The sequence below is a fragment of the Melospiza melodia genome, chromosome 6 (assembly GCF_035770615.1).
Source record: "Melospiza melodia melodia isolate bMelMel2 chromosome 6, bMelMel2.pri, whole genome shotgun sequence".
NCBI lineage: Eukaryota > Metazoa > Chordata > Aves > Passeriformes > Passerellidae > Melospiza > Melospiza melodia.
Genome location: NC_086199.1, coordinates 15435474 through 15461585, shown reverse-complemented (window position 1 = coordinate 15461585; position 26112 = coordinate 15435474). Strand labels below are relative to the sequence as shown.

The 26112-nt window shown below is 42.8% G+C and overlaps 1 protein-coding gene and 1 long non-coding RNA gene across 7 annotated transcripts in view; one reads left to right on the top strand and one right to left on the bottom strand.

The window, feature by feature from the left end:
- Positions 1 to 7882: 7882 nt before the first annotated feature.
- Positions 7883 to 26112, top strand: part of LOC134420176 (uncharacterized) — a 39848-nt gene continuing 21618 nt past the window's right edge. Inside the window, exon 1 of the long non-coding RNA XR_010028276.1 lies at positions 7883 to 7939. This is a non-coding gene — a long non-coding RNA (uncharacterized LOC134420176). The remainder of the gene's footprint in view (positions 7940 to 26112) is intronic.
- LOC134420174 (alpha-1-antitrypsin-like) lies at positions 10354 to 19688 on the bottom strand. Of its 6 annotated transcripts, none has more exons than XM_063160047.1 (7): positions 19629 to 19688; positions 18779 to 18896; positions 18064 to 18184; positions 14147 to 14812; positions 12935 to 13205; positions 11160 to 11307; positions 10354 to 10593 (listed from the first exon to the last, which is right to left on the bottom strand). In XM_063160047.1, the coding sequence occupies exons 4-7, from the start codon at positions 14793 to 14795 to the stop codon at positions 10405 to 10407; spliced, it is 1257 nt and encodes a 418-aa protein (XP_063016117.1). In that variant the 5' UTR covers positions 14796 to 14812; positions 18064 to 18184; positions 18779 to 18896; positions 19629 to 19688; the 3' UTR covers positions 10354 to 10404. The 6 variants fall into 6 exon arrangements, with proteins under 6 accessions (XP_063016117.1, XP_063016114.1, XP_063016115.1 ...); XM_063160044.1 differs by lacking the exon at positions 18064 to 18184 and adding an exon at positions 15031 to 15216; XM_063160045.1 differs by lacking the exon at positions 18064 to 18184.

Here is a 26112-nt window from a genome sequence, read left to right as displayed (position 1 = left end):
GGATGAACATACATTGCTAGTGAGAGGATAATTTGTATTGGAAAAAAAATTGGCAAACAGAGCAAATGCATGAACCACTTTCAGTCCTGATGGAAACCAGGTGCTAAATTTAAAGCTCTTTTGAGAGGTTTCTTTTAGGCTGCTACTCCTCCCAGAACTACTCTTCCCAGTTCCTGATGTTTTCTGGTTAAAATGCCATCCAACTCTGAACTTTGAGTCAATAAATTTTCTGCTTGGGTTTTTTGAGATTTAGGTTATATTTTCTTTATCTCATTCTCTCTCTCTTGCCTTCTCCCAATTGCATTTTATGTATTTTGAAAGTATTCTTTTTGCATCCACCATGACAAAATGATAAAGGTCTGAAATATACCAAGCTCATCAAGCTGAATGACCTGATCCAGGGTAGACATTTTTACAGCCTGTACTGTGGGAGGAAGTGGTGAGCTCATCCTTGTCAGACATCAGATAATCCACACCAGAGAAGTTATGGAAACCAGGTTTCCCTGAATCTGCAGGCCAGATAACTCTTTGTATGTACCAAAAAAGTGCAAATACATTTTCTTTCAGATACTTATTTTTATGCTGGTAAGTTAATCCCATCAATGTGTCAGAGGCAGATAAAATCTTAATATTCACTTCCAGGATAACAAAGAGTAGTGAGATAGGTTCATGATTAACAGCTTTTGTGTAAGTATCCATTCCTATAGGGTGATAGGACAGCTGGAAGGAGGAGAGAAGAAAAACATGACAATCAAGGCTGCAGAAAGCTGAGACTTTATCAAACAGAAAAAGGAACCTTGTAGGCACCCAAAGCATGGCCCAATATTCCATCAATCCATGAAACACAACTGGCTGTACAAGGTCTATTCCTCGGCTAGTACCAGCACATTCCCATGAGGTTGGCATGGACAATGCAGTCTCTCAGGGAACTCTCTGGGTCACTTGGAGTAGAAAGTTGTGTTCCCACAGGATGTGGACCATGGGTCAGCTCAAAGCACCTTCACTGTCAGGACCCCGGTGGCAATTCAGCTGTAGGTCAGTTTTGCTTTTCTGTGCTACAGTCATAACTACAGTATCAGCACTGTTCTTTATGCCTCTTCTTGGAAAGATTCCTAGCCTCCTACAGTCAGGATTTTGTGCCAAACTGAAGCATTTAAAAGCCTATAATACACTGTATTATATATTCCTTTAAAGAGAGTGGTATCTCTAATGTGGGAGCAGTCTTACTTCAGACACTTCCTGGGGCTGTGGCCAGATCAGAATAAGTGCCTGAACACATCCAAGCCATCCTTCTTACCTCCCAGAAGGCCTCATCTAGCATCTTTACTTGTTCCTTCTTAGGCATTTTTGATTGAAAGCACCTATTTTGCTCCCTATATAATGAAACAATTTTTGGATCCCACTGAAGTCGCTCTATAGTAAATGATAGTAACCTTGGTCAGCATGTGATTATAGAATGAATGCAAGATTTCTGCATCATATAATTTGCTTTTGATGGAGGTATTCATTTTTCTTTTTGGCATTGTAATGAGCATGGAAGCATTTGCATTGACAGGAGGCCTAAATTACAAGCCACCACTCATTCTTCTTCAGTGAGCAGTGGTGTCTTCAAGTTCCAGTCACTGTCCTTCCAAAGGACAGTCAGTCCTGTGGTCAGACTTCTTGTCAGCCAACATTTCTGTTCAGTAGAAGATAAGCGTGGGGTGAATATGATATTTCAGCTACATTTTATTGAGCAAGTGGCTATATTTAACAAGACTTTGCTCTCTCTGACCAAAAAGCAAACAAGTGCTCTTGTGAACACACAGTGCAGTAATAGCAAAGAATTGAGGACTCTATCAAGAGACTGTAAGAGAAAAGGCCTTTTAAAATCATGGTTCATACACTTGCCATCCAAACCTGTATCTTCTGCTTGACTGTAGTTATCTTACAGCTTAGGCACAAGGTAGCCATGGTAGGCATTGGAAGATCTAAGCCTGGACACAAAGATGCTCCCATTCCAAAGGCAGAATATAGTCATTGCACTGCACTGTGATGCTTGTGGGAGGTCAGACCCAATGATAATCCACCCTGCCACTCCATATAGATTGGTCTGGCAAACATCTTTGCTTTTAACCTGCTGCAGACATCCTGTCTCAGCTCCTTAGGCTTGTGTACAACCAACGTGGATCTTGTGTGACAATGTGCTCAGATCCTCAGCCTCCGGCTGCTGTAACCAGATCAAATTGCTCCTCCCAGGTTAAGTGTGACACCATGGGCTGCAGCAGATCAGGAGCATGAAACAAAGATCAAAACTAGAGAACTGAGGTTCTTCATATGAAAAAGAAACATACAAGATACAGACAGTTCCAACAGTAAGGGGACAAAAACTACCAGTGCTTTCTCTGCGGACGTTTCATTATTATATCAGTAAATTTTAACTGACATAGGGCTGTTTACCTGAGGAAATAATGCAGTGGAACTGTGATGGGAAAGTGTTATTATCCTAAATCCTTGGGTGAATTTCTGTTCTAGCATGAATGACTTCTTGGGTGAAGTTAAACTCTCAACTCTTCAGCAGATGACAAATAAAAAAAGATTTCTTATGTCAGAACAAAAGTTTCTGTACAGAAATTTTTCAATCTAGAACTATATTATTTTAAACCAATCCTTTAGATCATAGCAGAACCTTGGTTTTGTGTGCATCTAGTGTAATGGAAGATGGAATGATTCAGCACATCACTGAATATAATTTTGATGTAACTCTTTCTGCCTTTTTGACCAAAATTCAACATGTGAAGCCTTGTAAAACTCACAGCTTCCACTGCTACCTAGCACCACAGGATTGGGTCTGTTGTCCCTCTGTGGCTGTGTGACTTCCATACTCGGCTGACTTGCAGAGCAGCTCTTACTCTTGGCATGCCCAGACCTGCCATGGTGTTTTGAGTTCTCCCTGAGAGCTGAGCCAGGGGGAGACTCCCTGTAGCTGTGCCTGCAGCAGTGCAGCTCAGCAGCTCAGGGAGGTGACATAAACAGTCTCCCTATGAGACAGTGGTATAATGACATAACTCCATCGCTCCACTGAGCAGGCTGTGGGTTTAACTGCCCTTGCTCAGGCAAGGACCATTTCAGTAATTAATTATGCACATGCTGCAGTTTATGTTGGTAACAGCATGTCTAGTTCAAGAAGTTGTGATAGATTCAGCTGCTGAGGCCAGTCCACAGCGTGACACTGAAAGCCTGCAAGCAAACAAGCTCTTAACAGATGAGGCTGCAAAAGCAAAAGTTGAAGCCAGGCTAGAAATTTTGTTCTAAGCACATATGAAATGCAAATGCCTCATCTCTTTTCATGTCTGCTGAAAAGAAAAATGAGCTGTGCAATGGAGTCTTTGCCCAGAGTTTTATCTCCTAGTTTAAAATCAAGCAATAGGGAGTCGGGGTGGAAGAACAATGCAACGTCAGCATGCTCACTGCAAAGCAAACATGAGCCTTATCTTAAATTTGCCCTGAGAGAGCAGAAAACAAAGGTATAAGCTAGCAAAGCATTTTCTCATGGAACCTCCTCTGTGCACTGAGTGCCTTAGCCACCATCTCCTTTAGAGTAATTTGGTTCAATTACACTAACAGTGGTTAACACTTTGATGTCCCCAAACCACACAGTAAAGATCAGTGTGTGCCAGTGTGTGTCAGTGTATCTGTGTGTGGGTGCATCTATAGGAGAGAAATAGGACACTGAGCCTGATTGCCAGGACTTTAGCAAACAGATGCAGAACTGGGAGGACCTGGGCTGTGTCTCTCTGTCCATTAGCCAGGGTTTGCTTAGGAATGATGGCAAATTCACCCTGAGAGCAGATCTTGGGAAGAAATCTGAGAAGGCAGCATGCCTTGCTGGAGCACAGCCCACATGGGGAGCCCTGCTGGCATGTCAAGCAGCCCCAGCACTGCTCAGTGGTGTGGGGAAACAGCCAGGAGAGAACAGAGTCCTAAACCCTACTGTTGCTTTTATGATCTCAACAGTGATGCACTTGAGCTGGGGAGAAATCTGTATTATAAAGTGCTGCCATCACAATCTCCCAATAATTTCAAAACTGTCCAGATTTTGTGCCATCTTGATGTGTGGTTTTGTTCACTTTCCCAGCTGCAGGAGTTCTGAGGCTCATCTCTTCTTGATGCACTTTGGGAGGCATGGAGATATGCCCTGTGTTGGTAAATGTGAGTTGCATGGGTTACAATATGATACCATGGCAGGCAGAGTTGAGCTGAAACAAGATGCACTGGCTGTCTCCAAGTGTCTGTTCTTGATTCTGCAGTGATAAGGTGATCTCAGCTGTCATATCCTAAAAATTGTGAGGTTTGCTTGTGTTGTGTTAAAGGGCACATTTGGAAATTGGTGGTTTTTCTACAGGGGAGATCATGCCTACAAATATGGCAGCAAAACCACATTCCTGACTTCAGACTTCCATCTTCATGGAAATCTCTCCTTTCCCCTCATACCTTTGTCTGTGCTACCCAAGGAAGGACAGCACACTCAGGGACACCCCACGGATGGCGCTGGGATTCTGTACCATGGTCAGAGGCTTCCTGCCTGGCAGTGAGGCTGAGAGCTACAAACCCAGGGCTCCTTTCACCTCAACTCCTGCTTATCATCAGCCCCCCTGTAGAGATACCCCCATTTTCTCTGCCCAAGTGGCCTCACACATGGCCAGGCTGAGCCCCAGCACTGCCAGTTCTGGTGGCCATGGGCAGAAGCAGAGTGAGATGACCTCCTGTGTTATCCAAAGAGGCTGAGCTTTCCTGCAGCCACCAGCTTAAACACATCCTTGAACTTTGCATTTGCATTTTACTAAAGTCTGGAATCATTAGGAAGTTTTTCTTCTGTTTTCTTCAAAGGATGCAAGCTTGACAAAGAAACATGCACACAAAATCTGCCTGTTTGGGAACACTGCTGATTCAGACAGGTTTTCTTGGCTGATGCTGCTGGGCTCTGTGGGATGGCATCACCCTCACTGGCCAGCATGACAGGCTGAGCTCATTTCCACTGCAGAGCCACTCCAGTAGCGGGTCTTTTCCCCATGACTGTATAAGGGATTGAGGACATATTTTGAGAATATTGAAAGTTAAATCGACCAAGAAATAAGACAAAATAAAACAAAATAAATCCCCCAAGCTTTTGTTAAAGTTTTAAATGTTATACAATTATTAAGTCATGCTAGACTTTTACCTGTGGCCAAACATGTTAAATTGATTAAACAGTTATTTCCTGTGCTTTGAAGCCAGCTATTTCGACACAGCAGGTAGTCTGATAATCTCTCAGCTGCACCATTTACCAGGCAAATAGTTTCTCTATGTAAATTAACATAGCAAACCCACGGATATAAAATAATGGATAGAACTAGATCAAGCTGTAATCCAAGTACTTCAAATTATACCTAGATAGCCTATGGAGCGATGACAAACAAAACCAGACTCTCATGCTTGTCTCCTACAACCAATATCCTGCACAACCACATTCAAATGTGGCCTGCAACAAGGTGTCCTTAAAAATGCTGGCTGTTCTCAGTGCCCCAACACCAACAACACTGGATGTTTCAGCACCAGTTCTGGTCAGAGGCTGGGAACTCTGACTCATGTGAAGGAGCACACAGGGGTTTTGCCACAGCAGCTTCTGTGTTGCTGTCACAGGACTGACAGTCATTTACAGCTGTGAAGATTTGTTTTTAAATAGATTTTCTGTGTAACCATGAAGAAAGCAACCTACTAGAGTTTTAAGCTTTGATTTCACCTCTTCTCAGTGAGCTCCTCTCCTTTGTCAATGAGTAGAGCCATGCTCGTGCCTTCCAGTAATCTGTAGCTGACTGGCTGAGCTCCTGAAGATAAGACAGAATAAATAATGATGACATCTTATTTCTTGCAGCTATCCAGGGGGAAAAAAAAAAAGGTGCTTTCGTCAAGTTGCTAAACATCTAGTGACTGAATAACAGAGTATCAGCATAATAGATAAGATAAGGAGGCACAGAAAAAGGAGTCCTACTGATGCTCTCTTCGGTTTCTGGACTAACAAAGAAAGCAGTGTGAAATTCTGTCTGTGGGACAGATCTCAACAGAACTCTGAGCCTGTTAGCCCCAGAGTGGTCACCCAGAAGTTCCTTGGGCTGCAGATCACAGGCTCCTGCCTGGGGGTGTCCTCTTGACCCTCTGCCAGCCCTCCTCGCGGTCTTGCTGCCCAGCTCTGAGTGTCCTGTGGCCCCACACTCAGCAGCAGGCTTGGTGGGAGGGCAGGCCAGGGGAGGGTCTTTGGAGGAGGATCAGGACTGCCAGGCAGGGCTGGCTCCTTGCCTCTGATTCCTATTCCTCTTCCCCATGTTGCACCAACTTTTGCCTTTTGTCCAACATTGATCCACAAGGTTTGAAGCACTTGGCAGAGCTCACCAATTGACTGCAAAGGGGTGTTTTGGGGGGGTGTTTTCTTTCCAAAACATCAGTTTTTCACCTACCATAAGCCTCAGGAAAGGGATGGCCACATCCTTGCCAGGAGGAGTACAAAGGGCAGATGTAAACTCTGTCCTCTGGGGTCTGCTTGGGATCACTGTTACACATTTGCTCACCTGTTCTTTCCCTTGATTTTCTTCAATGTTTCACAGGTCCACAGTACACTTGGACACTGTACCTGGACACAGTACACTTGGACACATATACTGTGTACTCAATCTCTGTTCTCACAGTTCCTAGTTATTCCTAGTTAAACAGCCCCACACTGTTTTCACCCAACTCCCAGGTCTGTAAAGCTTTGATAACCAGTGACTGACCACTGGCAAGATGATTTCAGCTCTGTGGTGTTCAGCATCATCCTCTGCTTGTACTCTCCAGTTCCCTGTGGAACATGTCTGTGTACCTTAATTTTTCATTCTAGGCCACAGGCACTTCATTCTATGCAGAACTCATTGTTCTTAATATCTCCTGGTTACATAAATATCTGAATACAATCGTCCAAAGCTAAGGGAAAATTTAAAGTAAGTGGGTAATAGCACCTAATTGCTGGATAGTTACTGTTACACAAAAAGTAGCTAAAACAAAACCCTGGGCAAGCCTGGGCAGGTCCAAGCCCAGCCTAGCAAGTGCAAAGAATCAAGGCCTGTACTGTTTAACAAAAAGCAGGGCACTGTGTTACAAGAAATACCAGCACGGCTGTATTTGCAAAGTTAGAGGTTTTAGTGACCAGTATCTTTCCTCCTGCTGAGCAAGAGCTATCAGATCACACCTGCCTGAAGCGTGAATAGGCACATCTCCCCTGACTCCTCTTTGAGGGAGGCTGAAGGGTGTGGGGTGGGAAGTGAGGGGACTTTTGGTTCCCTCTCTCCAGGTACAGCCTCAGTGATGGTGAGGGAAGAGCAAACCCCTGAGTGCCTGCTTCAACAAGCAGCGTGTGAACCCAGGAGCATGGGGCAGCCTCGGGATGGGCCGTTCGGAGCTGCCCATGGCATTGCCGGGTGCAGTCACTGAAACAGGGCTGGCACCCGGCCCAGTGACAGGCAGGTCACCCAAACCTGGGATGACCAGAAGCACAGCCGTCAGTTCCATCCTTGCACTCTATAGCTGTATCAGCTGTTTCAATGGCTAATGAACCTGGTCACTAATTGTCCCTGAGATGTGTCTCTGGCTCATTTACATTCCCACATTGCCCATCACCGCAAATGGCAACAGCCTAGTGACCTGAAGCCCTGCCTTCCTCACTGTGCTGTAAGTGCCCTGGAGGTGTTTTGTGGAAGGCAGGGGACCCTGTTTCTTCCTGCCCTCCATTTTTTGGGCAGGAGAGAGGAGGGCCTGCGCCACAGCTGAGGCGGCAGCATTCCCTCCTGCGTGAACAAACGGCGCCGGCGAGTGGGAGGGACGAAATGTTATCCTGCAGGAGGGAGAGTGGGAGGCTGCGAAAAGGAGCTGCTCCGGAGAGGAAATGGGAAGAGTGAGTGGAATGAGGAAAACCTGTTTTGTTGCTTGCAGCGACGAGAGCAGGATTAAGAGAGTAGGACTTGGTGGATGGGGGGAGACATGAGAAGGGGCCACATAACCAGCAGCACAGTATGGATGTAGGCAGGGAGCAAGCTGTCTGCTGCTCTTTTGTGCTAAGTGTGGTGCCTGCCTCTTCTCAGCACTGTCTCTGGCAAATCCCGCAGTGGAAAATCACAGCATGGTGTCAGTACAGCAGGAGCTATTGCCTGATGAAGCAAGTCTAGCAAACGGCTCCTGGACACCGAGTGATGGGCAGAAAATCCCGTGTGGGAGCGGCAGGCGCCCCTCCGCACCGCTGCCACCTTGTCCTCCCACGGCTGGCGCCGCTCGGTGTCCCCGTAACCTCCCCACACATTTACAGACACGCAGAGATCGGCTAAGAAAGAGATGCAGTGAGAAGAGAGACACAAACTGAGAAGTGCCGGCTCTTCGCAGCAGTCCAGCTGCTGCTGTGCCTCCCTCCTGCTGCCCCGTGGGCTCTGCTCCCTGGAATATGTGAGGGAAACACAATTGCAGCATGCTTGCGAAGGGAGAACGTCTGTGAGGGCACCAAGGCACTAACGGTAGGAAAGGAAGGAATCTCCTTCCAAAAATAAGGATTAACAGCCTGCAAAAGCTGATTGAGCTTAGGTGAGAAATTCTCTTCAATTCTTTTCTCTACCAGAACCACATGGGGGACAACTTTCCTCCTACTATGCTATATTTTTATGTTTATGTCTTCATCCACTTCAAAGTGGTTTACAAGGGAGCAAGAAATATTTAATTCATCTGTGGCCTCTGTTTCTTCCACACTTCTTGATGTCAACTGAGAATCACCCTACTGAAATCAATTATTTTCCTTTTTTAACTGCAACTTTAGGGAATTAAATTAATAATAAGGATCTCGCCTCTTTGAGCTCTCTACCCCCTAAAGGTTTTACTGTGGCTTTACTGGATGCCCGTTGTTTAGCAGGAGTGATAACAGCTGAAATTGACCCCACTGAGGTTGCACCCTCCTGTATTTAAGAGCGATGAAAAGCCTGCTGTCAGGTGGGGATTTTGTTACTTACTGCTGTGTGGGCAGTGGGCTACAAAGGCACCCAAACAGAGGAGTATGCAGGAATGTGCCAGAAAAGTACATGGATTTCTGTCACTGTGAGTCCTGCCTTCAATACTATGAGTTGTTGATATATTCATCTATAATGAGACTGTATTTAGCCAAAAAACACCTTCAAGCATCCTGTTAGCAGAGGGTATTCACTAGGAACACAGAGCAGAAAGGGAGCTTTCCTTTAGACTGCAGCATGGGAGACGATGCTTTGCACCACACTAATAAAATCACACTTGCTCTTAATTTCACAGCAAGCACACAAGAACTTACTGAGGTTGTATTGGCTTCCCAAGCCTTTGACTGCTCCCAGCATCATTGGCAATGACATGACACCATTTCATTTCTTCCCAAACCCCACAGCTGTAGGGAAACAGAGCCAATTGTACTCCCTCCGATCCCAGTTACCAAAGCAAGTCCATTGAAGGTGGTTCCCAGCCAGCCTCCAAGCTGCCCTATGTTCTACCTAGGTGCCTGACACCCCCACCTGGGTCAGATGATTTGCTTAGTGCATGCTCCTGACTCACATCTTTGGCTGTAAAAGGACAAAAGCATTTGAAAGATCTCTAATTTTCCAGAGTCTCCTTTTAGGTTTTCCACAAATCTCTGCTGACTGTATGCTTGAGTAATTGCCATCCAAATACCTCACCTTCCCATTCAGCTACACCCTCCTCCTCACCACTGATGGATACATATGTGAGGAGCCAGTAACTCCATCTAAATCTGTCAAATTGGTAACATGTGGTGAAAATCAGATTCAAGGCAGATTTGATCCTCCTGCTCTCTTTTAAGCTGCAGAAACTCTGGAAAATTTGCTGCTAGATTGATACTAAGAATGATAAAAAGGTTTCTGGTACAGAAGGCTGTTGAGGGCAGCTTTTCACATTCCCAGTGCTGTCTCCATTAGGAGCTTCAGGTTTCTGTGACCCTGCAGTGTTGATCCAAGTATTCCCATCTCAGATTTACTTATGGTAAATTGCAACCACTTCTGCTTAGTTTGCAAGAATGTTCAGAATTTTACCTCTGACTACCTTGCATTAAACAGGAGTCTTCCATTGTAATATAAACATTTCTTTCCAAATGATGGCAAAGTTTAGGTCTTTCCTTGTCTTTCAGTCAGGTAAAAAGGCATTATTTTCTAGCTGAATTTAAAACAATTTCTTCCTTCCTCTTCATGAAATGTCATGGTCAATACCAATAGATTTTGATGACGTAAAATAAAAACTGTTACTAACAAAGAACGATATATGAGCTGGTACAAATGGAAATAAATCATGTCATGCATTTTCACATCTTTAATTAGTAGTAGCAAACAAAATTCATATGTCACTTCAACTAGTTGGGTTAACTATTTTTCCTATGAAGAGTGTACTGTTTGTATCTCTGTCAAAAATCAGCATGAGGAAGGGGTGGCTGAATTCAATGGTTGGAGGAAGAGACATTGGCATTATTTCAACAGCAGTTGCTGCTGCTGCCTCAGTACCTTTCTCATCAACATCCAGAGAAGCCTTGTGGACAACCTAGGAAAAAAGAAAATAGAGTCACTCTGGGCAGTCAACAGCCTCTTGAGAAATTAATCAGAGTCCTTTTAAAGCAGCTCTGCTTTGGGGGATCCACTGAGAATTGAGTAGAGGCAGAAGACTCTATTGTTGTGGTCATGGCTGCTTAAATGAGGGTTAGGATGAGGCTATGGAAATCTCCTAAAAGTCCAAAATACTGGATGAAGGATAGAGCTCCACCTGCAATTGTGTGTCTGTGCCTCCAAAACTGAGTCTCCAGGGTGAGAAGGACAGGTTGTGCTGTGCCTGGGAGCATTGGTGGTTATCCTTGAGGAGTCAGGAGTTGATGCTCCTCTCATGTTTCAGATACGTCCCAAAAAAATTTTGGCCAATACTATTCTTGGCAAAAAACAGACATGCAGCAATCTAATCTGATCTCCAGTGTCACCAAGGGCCAATCTCCTTTTGTAGCTTGCAGGCTGAGGCCTGGATGACCCAGCTGCAGGCAAGGTGGGAATCTGGGAGCATCCTGGTGTTCCTGGATGCTACCACTGATGGACTTTCCTGCATGAATGGAAAATACTTACTTTGGAAACCTTCAGATCTGGGGTGCCAGTGATGCCAGAGAGATCTGCCTGGTTGGTGAACACATCCACAATTCCCATCTTCCTAAGGGTGTTACTTATTTCATAGCTCCCAGAAATAGAAAATTTGGGGAAATAGAGGTTCATAGATCTGTTAGGTAGAAGAGAAACACAAAGCGTGGTGAGAAGGATTTTTCAGCAATATAAAGGATGAGGAGAAATCTGTGTAATTCCCATGAGCATCAAATCCCAGGGGTTTGGACCCTGAATGTACAGTGAGCAGCAATTCAATTGCTGGTGCTTCTCATGGTGATAGAAGCACTATCATACTTAATAATAAAAATAGCAATCATAACAGTATTTATCTGGTGTTTTTTTCAGGAAATCTGAGAGCACTCTGCTAAGTAGAACAGTAGCAAGAGCCCCTCTTTACATGCAGAGACAAAGGATAGCCCATGATGCTCAGGAAGGTGGAGAGCTGAAGAGAAGTCCTGACAAAGTCTGCCTGGGGAGAAGCATGGCAAATCCCAGCATTTCAAATCAAATAAGTATTTTTGGCATAACTGGGGCATTTGGCATGTCCCCAGGAAAGGTCTGCTCCCTGCTGCCTGCACATTTGGATTCCATGTCCTCTAATTGTCTTCCTCCTGTGGGCTGACCATGATCAAGTTTGCCTTTGACTGTGAGCCGTCTGCAGGCAGCTCCTGCTCAGTGTGATTTATCTTGGGTTTCTTTTCACGCCCTGTTCAGGGGTCCTCAGTCACCCACAGCAGTGATTACCCTTTAGGTAGCTCAAGTCTTTTGCTGCTTTGCAACAAAACAGTAAAACAGAAATTGCCATTTGGTTCTCACAGTTTCTCCCATGGAGAACTTTTTCCTATATTCATCCTCAATGACCTTGCACCACAAATTCATTTAGATAAGGATTTTTCTGATATTGCAGCTGAGAATGATACATTCTAATTTTGATATTTGAGGTATCACGTTATTAGCTCATATTTAGTTTGCTACCCATTATGTTTTTACTAACTGTGCTGGTATTTCTGTGATGATGCACTGAGATACATGGGTGTGAACTGCACAGCCTTATTAATTGTGAATTAGGGCAGAGCTTGGTAAATTAAGCATGTATTAACTTGTTATTACTCATCTACTGTTGCTAAGATCTCTGCCAGACAAACAAGGTTGTAAAATGCATTAGCTGATGTTGGTGTCAATGGTTGAAGCTAACAGAATCTCGTTAGATATTTATAGTTTCAAAACAAAATGCCAGAAAATCAGGACATCCACAATTAATCACTTAATTTCTAACAACAACTGAATGCTGCAAGATAATTGTGTAGGACGTATCATGCCTGTAAGCACTACTACAAACTGTATAAGTTATGCTTTATTTAGGGTTCAGACTTATGTCTGAGTCCCAGTGACATAAGAGAGGAAAAACACACTAGCTGAAATCTCAGTATGGAAGATTTGACTTAAAATTGCAACCATTCCTTTCAGTCCGTGGAGTATTTTAGAAACACCAATATATGCTTGCTATTCCTTAGAGAGGAATAGGATGGTCTCTGCTCTGGTTGGGAGAGCAGCAAGTCACTCATCCACCAACAAAAGAATAGTTAAATACCAACCAGCTGCAAGATTTTTACAACTAGGGCACATGAGCCAAAAATAACCCGCTCAGTTCCCAGAATCACCACAATCACAGTGTTTGCATTCCCCAAAAAGAAAAAATACTATAAATTAAGTGCCAGTACAGCTGACTGGCAGAAGATTACCTCTGGAAGAGATGGTCTGACCATTTCTGGATGGTTTCCTTGTCCAGAGTTTGCTCTAAACTCTTCATTTCCCCTTTTGCAGGCAGAACCAGAAATGCAGTAGCACTGCCATTATAATGCAGCCGTACCACAGTGCATGACAGCTCCTCATCAAAGTAGAAGTCAAATCTGCCCATCTGGTACATCATAGGGACTTTCACAGTTGTTTCAGCATCCACAAAGAACTCCCTTTCTTCAGTATGCTCTGCTTTGAAAGGCTTTTCCCAGCTGCCTGATGCAGAGAAGGAGAATTTAACTGAGTATCCAATGTTTTATCTCATCATAGTCTAAGTTTTTTATAGCTAGTAATAATATTCACCCGTTTCTCCATGCATTAAATACTGAATTTTCAAATGTGACACTTTAGAATGTGTATCACATTAATGCAAGGATCTTTTACCTGTTCAAAAAAGTGCATTGTATTCCACTTTAAATTTATGTTTCAGATGCCAATAATGAAATAATTAGGTGGGGTTTTCTGTACCTACCATGGCTTTTCTGTTCAGGAGATCTATGTGGGCTTTCTGTAAACATCATCTATGTACTCATATACTGCATGCAATTAATTTCTATTGACTTCAATCATATTTGTAGATAAAATATTGTACAATCTCATATCTGACTGGTGTTATGTCGGGCTTAAGGGCACATCTAACCCACATCAGAAATGCACATTGTTTCTGCTTTGTTCCTTAAAATGTTCCCCCCCATTTGTCACTAGCTTCTCCCATATATAGATGCTAGTGTGCCTGTATAAAGGACTCTGATAGGGGGAAAAAAGGAGTATGTAGTAAATTAGGCTACTGAATCATGCATAATTTAAAAAGAGGCATGAGATCATATATGAGTCCAAGTGCCTTCACTGAAAATAAGAAGAATATGGGACAATTGGAGTTACAGTTAAACCCAGGAAGACCAGCTCAGGCTGCATGGAAGGCTGTGGCTTGGAACAGAGCTCCTGGAGTGTCACAAAGAGAAACAAGACTGTGTGACCTCCAGCTGCCTGCCCATTACCTGCCTCCTGTTACCCCTCCATCACCTCCACTGTGCCATTCTGGCCTTCAGCAAGGAGCATTGGAAATTTTCCCCAGATCAGTTTTCAGTTGAGGTAGGTGACATTAGATTTGTTGATAAGAATGAATAGTGAGAATGTGAACCCTAGAGGAGACTTACCTTTAAAGAAAACAAAGCTAGCCAGAAGCATTACAGTTTGTGGGTCCATGTCCTTGACCAAATTAGTAATTTTCCCATGTGTTTTCTTCTCTATATAGTCATTGATCTGCTTTTCAGCTTCTGTGGGTTTGTTAAAGTCAGTTGTAAAAGCATCCAGCTGATACAGAGCCTTGGCATCATCTGAAAACGTTTTTAGGAGTTTCAGCTTCTCTGTTACAAAGATGGCATTCCCCATGTTGAGCTGGACTCCACCCTCAGGATGGTTCAGCATGTGGATTAGGTTGTGGAAGCCTTCATGTATTTCCTTCTCCTGAATCTCTGTAAGGTTGAAGGCCAGTCCTTCCAGGATCTGAGACTTTGTGGCTGATCTGGCCCCGAGGGCCAGCATTGCAAAGGCAGTGGAGATGCTCACAGGAGAGAAGAAAATGTTCTTGTTTGGTGCCTCCTGTGCAACCTCCCTAAAAAACTGGAATGCAAAGTCAGCGTTGTTTGGCACAAGTCTGAGGCAAGCCATCGCTTCACCTCCATGATGTATGTGGTGTTTAGGGTCATTTGGGTCATGTCCATTGTGGTCACTGGGTGGGAGCTGACTGTGGGCAACAGTGTGAAACCCAGCCAGCAGCAGACTTAGGTAGAATGTGGTCTTCATGTTCTTGTAATAAAATCCTACAGAAAAAAAAAAAGGACATGATGTTACTGAGGTAAATAATTAATTAAGTAGAAAGAGTTATTCTCTCATTACCACTGAATCAAAAAGTCTTATCTCTTTATTTTGTCCTCAGTTTCCATGATCTCCAATTCTTGCCAGAATTTTTTTTTTAATTTTTCCAGGCCTCCTGGCAAGTCTCCACCAAGTCTCTTTCTGCCACCCCCACCCTAAATACCTGCAAAGACAAAATTCAGCATGGATTAGTTGAATACACAGCACCCTCAGCAGGCTGGAGAATGGAGCATATCCCATCACAAAACACCTCTTGGCTAATTGCTGAAAGGCTGTGGTGCAACTCTGCTTTTGACATTAATGGTCTGAATAACTCCTTAAAATTTCATCATAGAAGAAATCTGGTATCCTGTGAGTTAGGGGAGAAAGAGGAAATTCATGCAAAGTGAGCAGCAATCAGTAGCTACATGGAAACAGAATCTGAGCAAACCGGCAGGCAGGAGATCTTTAAATAAACTTTTGGTCAGGTTGATAAGGTGTCCCATTTAAAGAAAGGACAAATAATGGGGGCTGTTCTTCAGTAGCAAACCACATATAAACACTTACCTCTCTAAGGAATAGGTGAGTTTTTTGCTGAATAGAAAAAATGTAATGTTTTAAATAAGAACCTGAAACAACGTGCTGTCTCTTACACAAAACTGTTGGAGTGGGTTCATATTCAGCACAGCAGAAGCAGTCAATGCCATTAACAAAGAACAAGGCCTTATTTTTATCAGCTGCTCCACTGGTCAAAGGGTGAAACGTTTATCAGTGTGTTACACTTGGCTATGGTAGCCACGTTTCATTGCAGAGCTGACACTCTGCACTCTATAAGCGCTTAAAAAGAGACCTTGGAAATGGGGTGTGAATGTCCCAATAGGCCTCATTTCTGAGGAGGAATCTAGGGCAAAGAAATGGTGCAAGAGTTGCACAGGGTTTGAGGAGATAATGAGCCAGATTTGCTAAAATTGTGCACAGAGAGACATATTACACCAATTGCACCTTTCATCTCTGGCATGACTCAAGAGCCTCATCAAAAGTGCTATGCTTATGGTCCTGCTTTCTCTACATCATCAGAGGGAGCAATTTGTATTTGTAGTTGAATATCCACTTATAGATAGACTCATGAGAACAACAAGACATTTTCAAGCTATAATCAAATATTCAAACATTTACATGTTTGTTATAAGTAATTTTAAAAAGCAGGCTTATTTGCAATAACAGCATTACTGACAAGTGTAAGAACTGTAATGGTTGGGTTCTTGGTAGCTACATTTTCAATTACTGTACACAGTAGTTTTAAGTTATAGTTTGATCTCTTCTGATTTTGACATTGAAATAATTCTTGATGTATCTAGATAGTTGTATCTCAACACAAGAGCTCCAGTTCTGAGTTTTAAGAACTATTATCAGTGAGCCAGTGTATTAGTCAGACTTTGAAGACAAATCAACTCCCAAACAAAAGCATCAGAGCTAAGCCTAATCTATTTCCACATACTCAGCAGGCTGAGTCAGAAGCTGCCTGTGGATAAATTATTTACTATGAACTATTTACTCAGCTGCAGTCATAATTTATTAAGAAGAACACGAATACCAAAAAAGAGAAACATTTCATTTTAAACATAAGTTGCCACCTGTTCTCTATCTCATCACATTTAATATTTATTACAAAATATGACACCTGATAGTTTGGCTTTTCTATATGCCTCAAAATGCCAGTTCTATTTATTTGGAATGCAAAGCAGAAAGGGATTTTAACTGGCTTGACCTCAAAATTATGGTGAAAGAATATAGAATGGTTTTGCTGTAAGGATTCTGTAAAATATTAATTACAGTTTTCTGAAGATAATTTTCCTTATCCTGATATTTTTTTCTCTATGTAGTTACAACATGTTCACATTTTGTGGTTAATTTATGTACTTTCATGGAATTAATTTCATTTTATTACAGTTCTGAATTCGCAGATAATTAAATACAATCTGAATCATCCATCTGTTACTCAGTACTGGCCAATCACAAACAGTCAAGACTCATGAGTCAGACCTCACAAAAAATCTTGATAATGGTTTGTTTTAAAGGCATAAGATTATGAAAGACTTAGCAGCTGTGTTTTGTAGAGGTCTTTTTTTGTTGTTAAAGCTTTCAAGATACAAGTGGTCCTCTTCATTAGTCCCTGTTTTGAAACCTAAAGGTACTTTTATAATAAGATTTGCACCCTCTCAACCTTCAGAATATGAATTGTGGATTGTTATTTCATATTTGATACTTACTATTTCATTTCATGTTATTGTGGCTTCTGGGTTAGCAAGTGATCAACCACTGACAAATTGACAATACACCATTTCAGCAGGAAACTGAAGATGCAGATTCTCATGTGGTCTTAAAGACTGATGGATTTTCCTATGGAGCATAGTTGCTAATGATTTATTAAAAAGCAAAGGGCTGAGAACCTGTGCTGTAAAGCCTTTAGGAAATTTCCAGACAGGAGGAGTTAAGTTTGCAGCAAGCTCTTTAAGACCTTTACTTTTATAATTTCCAGGAAAAAAACCCCAGTTTATCCATCAACATGGCAGTAGGAGTGAAAAGCACTTCAGTTCTAGTTCCAAATCTAGACTGACTTGTTGAATAGCCTGGAAGGAAACACGTTAACCTCTACCTCTTTTCTCTGTGTGTGTTACACAGTGACAGTTTATTTGTGGTGTTCAAGAATAGGTGTCTTTAAAGAAGAGCTTTCAGTCAAACCGGACAATGATATAAGAGCATACCAGCACTTGGAAGACAGTGTTTGCAGCAATTTATCTGTAATAGACTTGGTGATAACATTTGCTGAATATATTACTTCTTCCCTAGCACAATATGCCCTACCATGCAACTCAGAAAGAGAATGGAGAACACTGGGAATAGCTAAAGTTACCTTAGAATAATTCCACCAGAAAACCTGGGAGTGGGCTGGACTGAGTTTTCTGACTGACAGAACTTGCTTCTTTATGGATATAGGTATTTTGTCCATTTTAGGGCTGATTTCTTTCTCTATGATTGAAGAGGTTCTGGAGACAGCTTTCTGCCTTTAGCGTGCCATGTAATATTCCAGGAAATGAATATTCATCCCATACTACTCCCATAAGGGGTCCTCACTGATAATCTAATTTCAGGCAACATGAATATCTGCCCTACTCAAAAACGTATGAAGGCATAAATAGAAAAGCTGTTTGCTCACCAGATGGTGCTGCTTCCCTCCTGATTGTTTCTGAAGAAGGAAATCTGAGAAATTTGTTTCCCGAAAGCACTGTGGGGGCACCAGACACATCAAGTCACAGCACCACAACCACCAGTGGTGTCTGCTGAACTAAATATCAGCTATTTAGAGACTTGTAAAAATAATCACCCAAGCACACACAAAAAAAAAAAAAAAAAAAAAAAAAAATCACAAAAGAAAGACTTGACTAGCCAGATCTGTGTGTGAGACCATGACCTCAGAAACCTGGCCAGGCTTCTGAGGTGTTGAAGCTTCATAGGTCCAGGGCCACCTATTCAAGGAAGCACCACAAACTCACCTGTGCCTTCCTGGCTGGCCAGAAAGCTCTGCTTATTTAATCATATGCACTTGAACAGGTTCAGGGCCTGTTCCAGATGATCATCTAGACATTCACTTCTCTTGTTTTTCAGCGTTTTGATACCTCTATGCCTGAGGCTCTGAGGAGATTGCAAACACAAGCCAAGGCCATTGGACTGTGCAGAGAATCCAACCACTATGAATATTTCATTAAAAGTAATTCCTTTTGCAGCAGAAATGTAGAAACCTAGTTGCCTAGTTTACATAATCCTTTAGAAATGCATGTGACTGTTCATTCCCAGGGCTGTTTTGTGTTTTTTCTATCATCTGTGAGCCAGCTTAGCATTGGAGAACTCACCCAGAAAGTGGCACCACTCACCTCCAAGACTCCTTTTACCTGGAAACAGGTGAACATGAGCTCTCACTCTTCTACCAGGCCACCATGAGTGTTTGCTGTTGAACCAGAGTCACTGCACACACTCAAGGATGAAGCATCACTGACTCCAAGAGAATAAAAAAAGTAGACAAAAAAGAATGAGTGCTGTGGTAAGGATAGAGGGGATTCTCTTCTCTCTGCGAGAACAGATCAGACCAGGTTCTCAGTTTCTACATTCCCGTGTACACCTAACCACAGGCTGGTTTCTGGCTCATTAAAATGTTGACCTCCCTGTGATCTTCTGAACATGTGAAAATCACCAATTTCTCCACTTCCCTCTCAATGGGCCTGATGATTACCTGAATCTAAAATAGAAGTAGACATTAGATACACCATTCCCTAAGCAATGGTATTTCTTGTAGACCTTCAGTATAAAAATCACCAGGATTACTTAAAAATAAGCACCAATACATTAAAAAAAGTTCTAAGCACCCATCTTCAGACTTTTAATGAATCAGGGCCTATTTCTAGCAGGAGGTACATCAGGGAAAGTCCCCCTTTTAGGATTTCTTGGCTCCAGAGACCCCCTTGCTTTCTGACAAGACACTCCGCTCTGCCTTTAGATTCTCAATCCTTCCTCCAATGACCTGACAATGTGTGGGCAACTCATTCCCTCAGTTGTGATGCCTATGTCCTTTATATCCAGGTGCCACAATAAAAACCTCATTATATAGAACAGATTTCAGTATAAGATACAACCCTAGAAAAGATTTAAAATGGATTGCCTTCAACAAGAGGAGACACTTTTAAAATCTCTATAGGAAGCAAAAAAAAAAAAAAAATCACTACTTACAGCAGCTCCGTAGGATCCTGCTGTCTTCACCAGGACTACTCTGTAGCTCCCTCTCTTATTTATACAGTTGAATAGCATTATGAAAGCAAAACGTCCTCTAGAAAACATTAACCAGGACAGACAAGTGTTATTACTTTAGGAATGGTGCCGAGTAAACACTGAAGACAATTTTTCTGGGCAGGCACCTGATTTTTGCTGTATATGCATGGCCAGACCTGGCCTTTTCTTAGAACGGTCCTAAGAATTGCCTGCATTTCTACACATCCTCCTAATGGGAATCTAGCTACTCACTCTGGGAAATGCTTCACATGCATCATTAACTTCTGTAAACTGCATGAGTTCATACAGTAGAAGTAACTGAAGTCAGTGAAATGAAACATATACCTAATACTAGACATGAGCCTAAGGAAAAGACAGCTGTGGATGCATGCTGCAGCCAGATCTCAATTTAGTATTTTTCAATGAGGTATTTTGCTTCCTCTATACCAGACTTTTAATAGTTTTTATTTGGCATATTTGTCTTAAATGGTACACTATTTCTTAATTACCTACATTGCCATTAATAGGGGCCAATTTCTGGGGACATCCCTTTTAAAGTTAAAGCTGCAGCACTGATGTTTGTAGTGTCTGGGGGTTGCTGTAGGGATGGCAGGATGGTGGCAGAGATGTGCATCCAGGACCCCGTGGCACTCAGCACACCTCAGCCACAGTGGTGTCACCTGGTGCCTCATGCAGCAATGGATTGAAGGACAAGCTGTTGCCTTGTACTCACAGTGGGGGCTGGCACAAAGTGCAGGCACTGCCAAAAGGCAGACAGGGAAGGGCAAAGCCTGCTCTCACACAGAGCTGGACCCTATGGTCAGGCCACCCGTGTTATACATGACTCCATGTGAGGGTGTGCTCCTGCAGCAGCCACAGGGGCTGTGCTGATGTGGGTATGACTGAGGGCTTGGAAAACTCACAGGTCAGTGCCCCAGTGAACACCTTCCAGCCAGGAGGATCATCCCCTTGGGAGGTAGGGGATTCAAGGAGGAAAGGTGCTATACAACATGGAATCATTGAGGTTGGTAAATAAATCCAAGACCATCCAGTCCAACCATTAACCCAGCATGGAGAACTCCATACTAAACCTTGTAGTTAAGGACCAGATCTACATGTCTGTTAAATACCTCAAGGATGGTAATGCCACCACTTCCCTGGGCAGCCTGTTCCAGTGTTCATAATCCTTTTGGTGAAGAAATTTTTTTGAATATCCAATCTGAATGTGTCCTAGTACAACTTGAGGCCATTTCCTGTTTTTCTGTCACTTGTTACTTGAGGGAAGAGAACAACACCCACCTTGATGCAACTTCCTTTCAGGTGGTTCTGGAGTGTGATTAGATCTTTCCTGAGCCTCCTTTTCCCCAGCATAAATAACCCTAGCTCCTCCAGCTGCTCCTCCTAAAACTTGTGCTCCAGACCCTTCACCAGCTCTGTTGCCTTTCTCTGGACACACTGAAGCACCTCAATGTCCTTCTTGTAAAGAAAATGCCTTTTCTTGTAGTGCATGTTAAAGAAGGAATCTTTCAGAAAGAAAAGCTTTACAATTACAGGATAAATATTTTGGAAGGATTTTCCTCTGGGCCATTCCTCAGGGGTTAGCAATGTATGGAAGCATTTCTTCTCCTCTCTTTCTCAGCCTGTATGCCTACACATGGGAAACTACCAGTAGGTACAGCATGGAAGGTTCTGTGCATTTAGAGCTCTTGGAGCTTCTGCCAATCCTTTCCTTCCTGGCTTCCTTTCCTATCTCTTACCTGTGCAAAGATAAGCACAATAGTTCAATAGAAGTTTTGATCCAGACTGCTGGCAAATGTGTTTGAATTGTTTACAGAATGAAAAAAGCAGCTAGGCACATGTAGCCTGTTTTTCTGTAAACAAATGAACAATAGCTTCTCAGCTTACAGAAGCTACCTAAAACATATTCAGACTGAAGATGAGTAACACACTGAGAGAAAAATGAGAGCACAAAAGTTCAGCTATGAGTAAAGTTACCAAAAAAAAAAAAAGAAGGAAAACCAAATCAACTTAATATGACTTTATTTAAGAGCAATTTATTCTTGCAATTGGAAGTGCCATTCGCCATTCATCTGCTGAAATTTGCGTGGGAGTGCAAGATGGAAAATGAAGTAAATAAAATCTAATCTATATCAATCTCCAATGTAATATCCAATGTAATATCTGTTTTCTTTTTCCTCATCTATATAACAGTTTCATCCAGCCATGTAAGCCATCCTGAAATTTGCTGACACCCTCTTTCAATATTTGATATCACAATATGTTGCATAGGAACTTGTAGCTCTCTTTTTATGCAGGCAGTAAGATTATACAGGCGCTGCTGTGGCATTCTGAAAGACAGCAATCCTTCAATTTGGTCCTCTTGGTCTGCAATATTAGGTGTCTTATTATTAACCGTAAGTTACTCTGGACTTTTTAAAGTATTATTATTATTATTATTATTATTATTATTATTATTATTATTATTATTATTATTATTATTATTATTATTATTATTATTATATCTTAATAATACTGTATCATTTTTTTAGTGAATTGACAACATTAACTGGAGTCATCCAGTGTGAATTCCCTTGAAATCAGGTTGACTGTAGTCCAAAAAGAATTAATTATGTAAATTAGAATAACTGTATCTTGCTTCTCTAGTAGAGAAACACTTTCATATTTTTAAAATATTTGACTAATTTCTTTAAAAGCCATTTAAAAACACAATGGGTTGTTGCTGTTCTGCTGATGCCCTCTGGAGTACAGAGAGCACAGAGTCCCTCCTATGAGAGTTCTGAGAGTAATGTCTGTGTGGAGCTGGTGAAAGCTGCATCCCACTCTGCCCTGCCAGGCTGGGTTTAATTTGTGGAGCTCTGTGTTTCAGGAGGGGAGGCACTCTCAGTGGTTACATGAAACAGGTCAGTAGTGACCTGCTGGAACTGGTGCCAGTACAGGTCAGGTGCAATTGTGTCAAGTGCCTTCTCCAGTGCTTCCAAGTGAGAATACAGCAGACCTTCACCTTCAAATTCCTTCTTCTTTGCTTTCATGCTGTGCATTGGTCTTGCCCCCACAGAGTAGGTCTGGGCTTACTCCAAGGGGGAATGTCTTGCTCAGACAAGAATTCCAGCTCCAGTGAGGGAAGGCACATGTGGTACTGTCCCCTGAGCTCCTGCAGTGAGTCCCTTCCCTTACTGCCAGCCATCAGTTCCTTTCTGCAATGCAGTCAAGACCTTCTGGGTCCTGAGGAGAGTTATGTTCTATCACTTCCAAAATGCAGCTTGGAGTCTGATTCCTTCTCTTAGGCTGGGGTGCGCAGTTGCTTTAACCTGACCAAAGTACAGGATGCTGCTGCCAGAGATGTCTCATCCCCCTGCATCTGTGCCATCTCTCCAGGATGGCTGATGGGCTCTGGGGGCTGGAGCCCAGGAAAAGTGGGGAGAGGCTGGAGGAACAGGTCTTTTCCAGCCTGGAGAAGGGAAGGCTAAGGGAGAGACTGCACTTGCTGTCCTCTCCCACATAATGGGCTATGCTAGAGAGCAGGTGGAGCCAGAGGTGCTCAATGGTAGTGAGCAAGGCATGGGACACCAATGAGATCTAAGGAAAGGAGTGTTCACAGGGAGGTGAAATACAAGGACATTTCTCAGTGTGAGGCTGTGAAACTGCTGTCCTTGAAGACATCCAAAACCTGCTGGACATGGCCCTGAGCAACCTGAGCTAGATTCCAGGCTGGTGCTGCTGTGAGCAGGTGGTGGGATTGGATGACCTTCCAATATTGGAGGTGCCTTCCAACATAAATCATTCTGCTTTTGTAACAAGAAATGACTGTGAAACCATGGTCTCAAGAGTCCCTGTCTCCACTTGTCCTGCAGGTTTGCATTTCATCCTGCAGGGAAACTCCTCTCTGCTTCTCACCACATGAGTCCGGAGGCTTTTCCATGAAACACTCAGCTCTTTGCAAGGTGTCATTTCCCTGGTCCTCAGGCATGCCCCAGCAGAGCCAGCACAAGGGAAGCAGGCAGGCTCCCTCCTGGCTGCCCAGGCATAGGCTCTGCCAGAGCAAGGCACACAAAGTGCACACTGAGAACAAACAGATCTGCTGGCCCATCTGCCGTGCTCCAGCACGCCATGGCCATGGCAGGTGGCTCACACCCCTCCATGGTGCTGCCTGTGCTCAGATGTGCAGCACTGCACAGGACTGTGCTCTTCTCCTCAGAGACTTTGACACTTCCCAGTCCTGGCTGAATCTCAGCAGGAATCCATGTAGCTGCCTTGATTTCCCTAGTCCTGCCTGTAATTCAGGCCTGCTAATGATACACTTTCTGTAGCCTACGAGGTGGAGAGATGGAAACTGGTGAACCTTGGAGCAGGTGAGCTTGAAAGGGCTACTTTAAAATGTTGATATGAAAGAAATATTTGTTATAGCCATTTTCTTTCACATATGTCTGTTAAGATGGTAAGTTTTCAGATGTGTCCTTAGTGGAGGTGCTCAAGAAGTTAGGATTTAATTCCATTTACTTTCTAAGGGTGCAAAAAGCATAACTGCAAGTGTCTCAACAAGTCTGATTGTTTGGTGTCTTCTCTTAGAACAAGCTAAAGCATCTCCCAAGATGAATTTGTGTGATTACAGTGGGGAGAGCTATCTCTGATTAAATCCTTTAGCACAGGAGAACACAGTTTGGAAAATGTTCAAGTACACACTCATTTGTCTTGCACATATGCATTTAGTATTGAGTAGATTTATGTTCTTCTTTCTTGAGCCAGAATGAATGTTGAAAGTTCTTTACCTTTCATGTGGACAAATCTCCTTCCTCTCTGTGTCTGTTTGCAATTGCTCTCTGTGGAGAACCATAGCAAAGAGGAAGATTCAGTGATCCCGTTGTTCTGTGCTCTAAAACTATGTGATCTGAACATACTCAGTGTTAGATCTTTATTTTAGTAATGGTTCCTTCTTTCACCAAGGAAGGTCCTGGGTTTCTGCAGGTTTAAAATGTCTGCACATCTCTTGCCCTGAGATGTGATTCATAAGAGATTTAAACTCTAGAAGCTGCTCAGGGGTCATCAGCTTCTGTTTATGTCCTGTGGAAATGATTTCTGCTTTCAAATCTCTCCTTCAAAAGCCCATCACCTCTGCTCAGATACCTTTAGGTTTCTCTGAAATGTCTAGGAAATTGGAGATTTACAGAAATTGGAGACACACAAATACCCAACAGATGGAAAACTAGCTCATTATTTAGCCTGATTTTAAACTCCATAAGTCTGCCATCTCTTGTATGTTACGCTGATTGCTCCAGCATTTGCACTGTCTTCTCTTACCCCCAGAATCTCAATTTTTGGTCTCATCTACCATATGTAGTGATTATTAGGCAGAAATGGGACACTGCGGGTGATAAAACCTGGAATTCTTGTCAGGGCTGTCACATGCCAGGCCCCTCAGGGGGACACATTAACTGCAAACTCCTGCAGTTAGGAAATGCCAGGATGAAGGTGGCAGTGCTCTGCTTTTTGGTGAAGGATGGGACTGGTGGAGTCCTGCTCCACTGACAGTGATTTGATATGATATTTCTCCAGAGGTAAAACTCTGAGGCCTCAGTGTTACTTCCAAGCACAGATATTCTTATACTTGAAAGAAGCAATATCCAGCATTTTTTTTCAACAAGGTGCTTTTCCTCAAAGGAAAATATAAAGATATCTGTGCAGAGAGTCTTGAGATGTGTTTGCAGTGCCACAATAATTTCTGCATTTTCTAATACTTAAACAGACAGTTGTGCAAATTCAGCACTGATTTAGCTCAGTTTTTAGCTGACATTGAGTATACTTTGCAACTATTTATATGATGGTGATCATGGACATGTGGCAAACACACCCAGCAAGTCTTGACCATCACCACAAGTAACCTGGGCATACACAGATACATCCAACCCAACCTGGGCAAATCTGATATTAACAGACAGGAGTTACCCTGTGTCTTTTGATGAAGAAAAATGACTTGAAATATCTCTTACACAGTGAAAATGTATTTTCATGCCAAGTTTCATTGCTGGTCTTGCTTTGCTTATAATGAGAAGACTTGTATGGTTCTAGTTTTATTTTTACTTCTACCTTCTTTATTACTCCTCAGAAACTCACATGGCTTTTGGGAGATGGTGGCCATGGAGGTGACGGGAGATGGCAAGCTAAAAGGAAAAGCCAGGGTTTTGGGGCTCTGAAGGTTTCAGTTTGTGAAAGATCTGATGCTCAGTAGCTGTTTCTAAATATGGCTGTTTTTTGGAGATATTTATTCCTGCTCTAGTCAAATATCTCCAAAGTACAGAGTCTGTCCTGTCTTCATATTCTTTCAGCTGTTGAACAGTGTTATAAACCCAGACTCTATCATAAACATTAACCAGATCAGGGACAGATAATCATTCCTGAGGAACAGCAAATAAAGTAGATATTGCCTGTG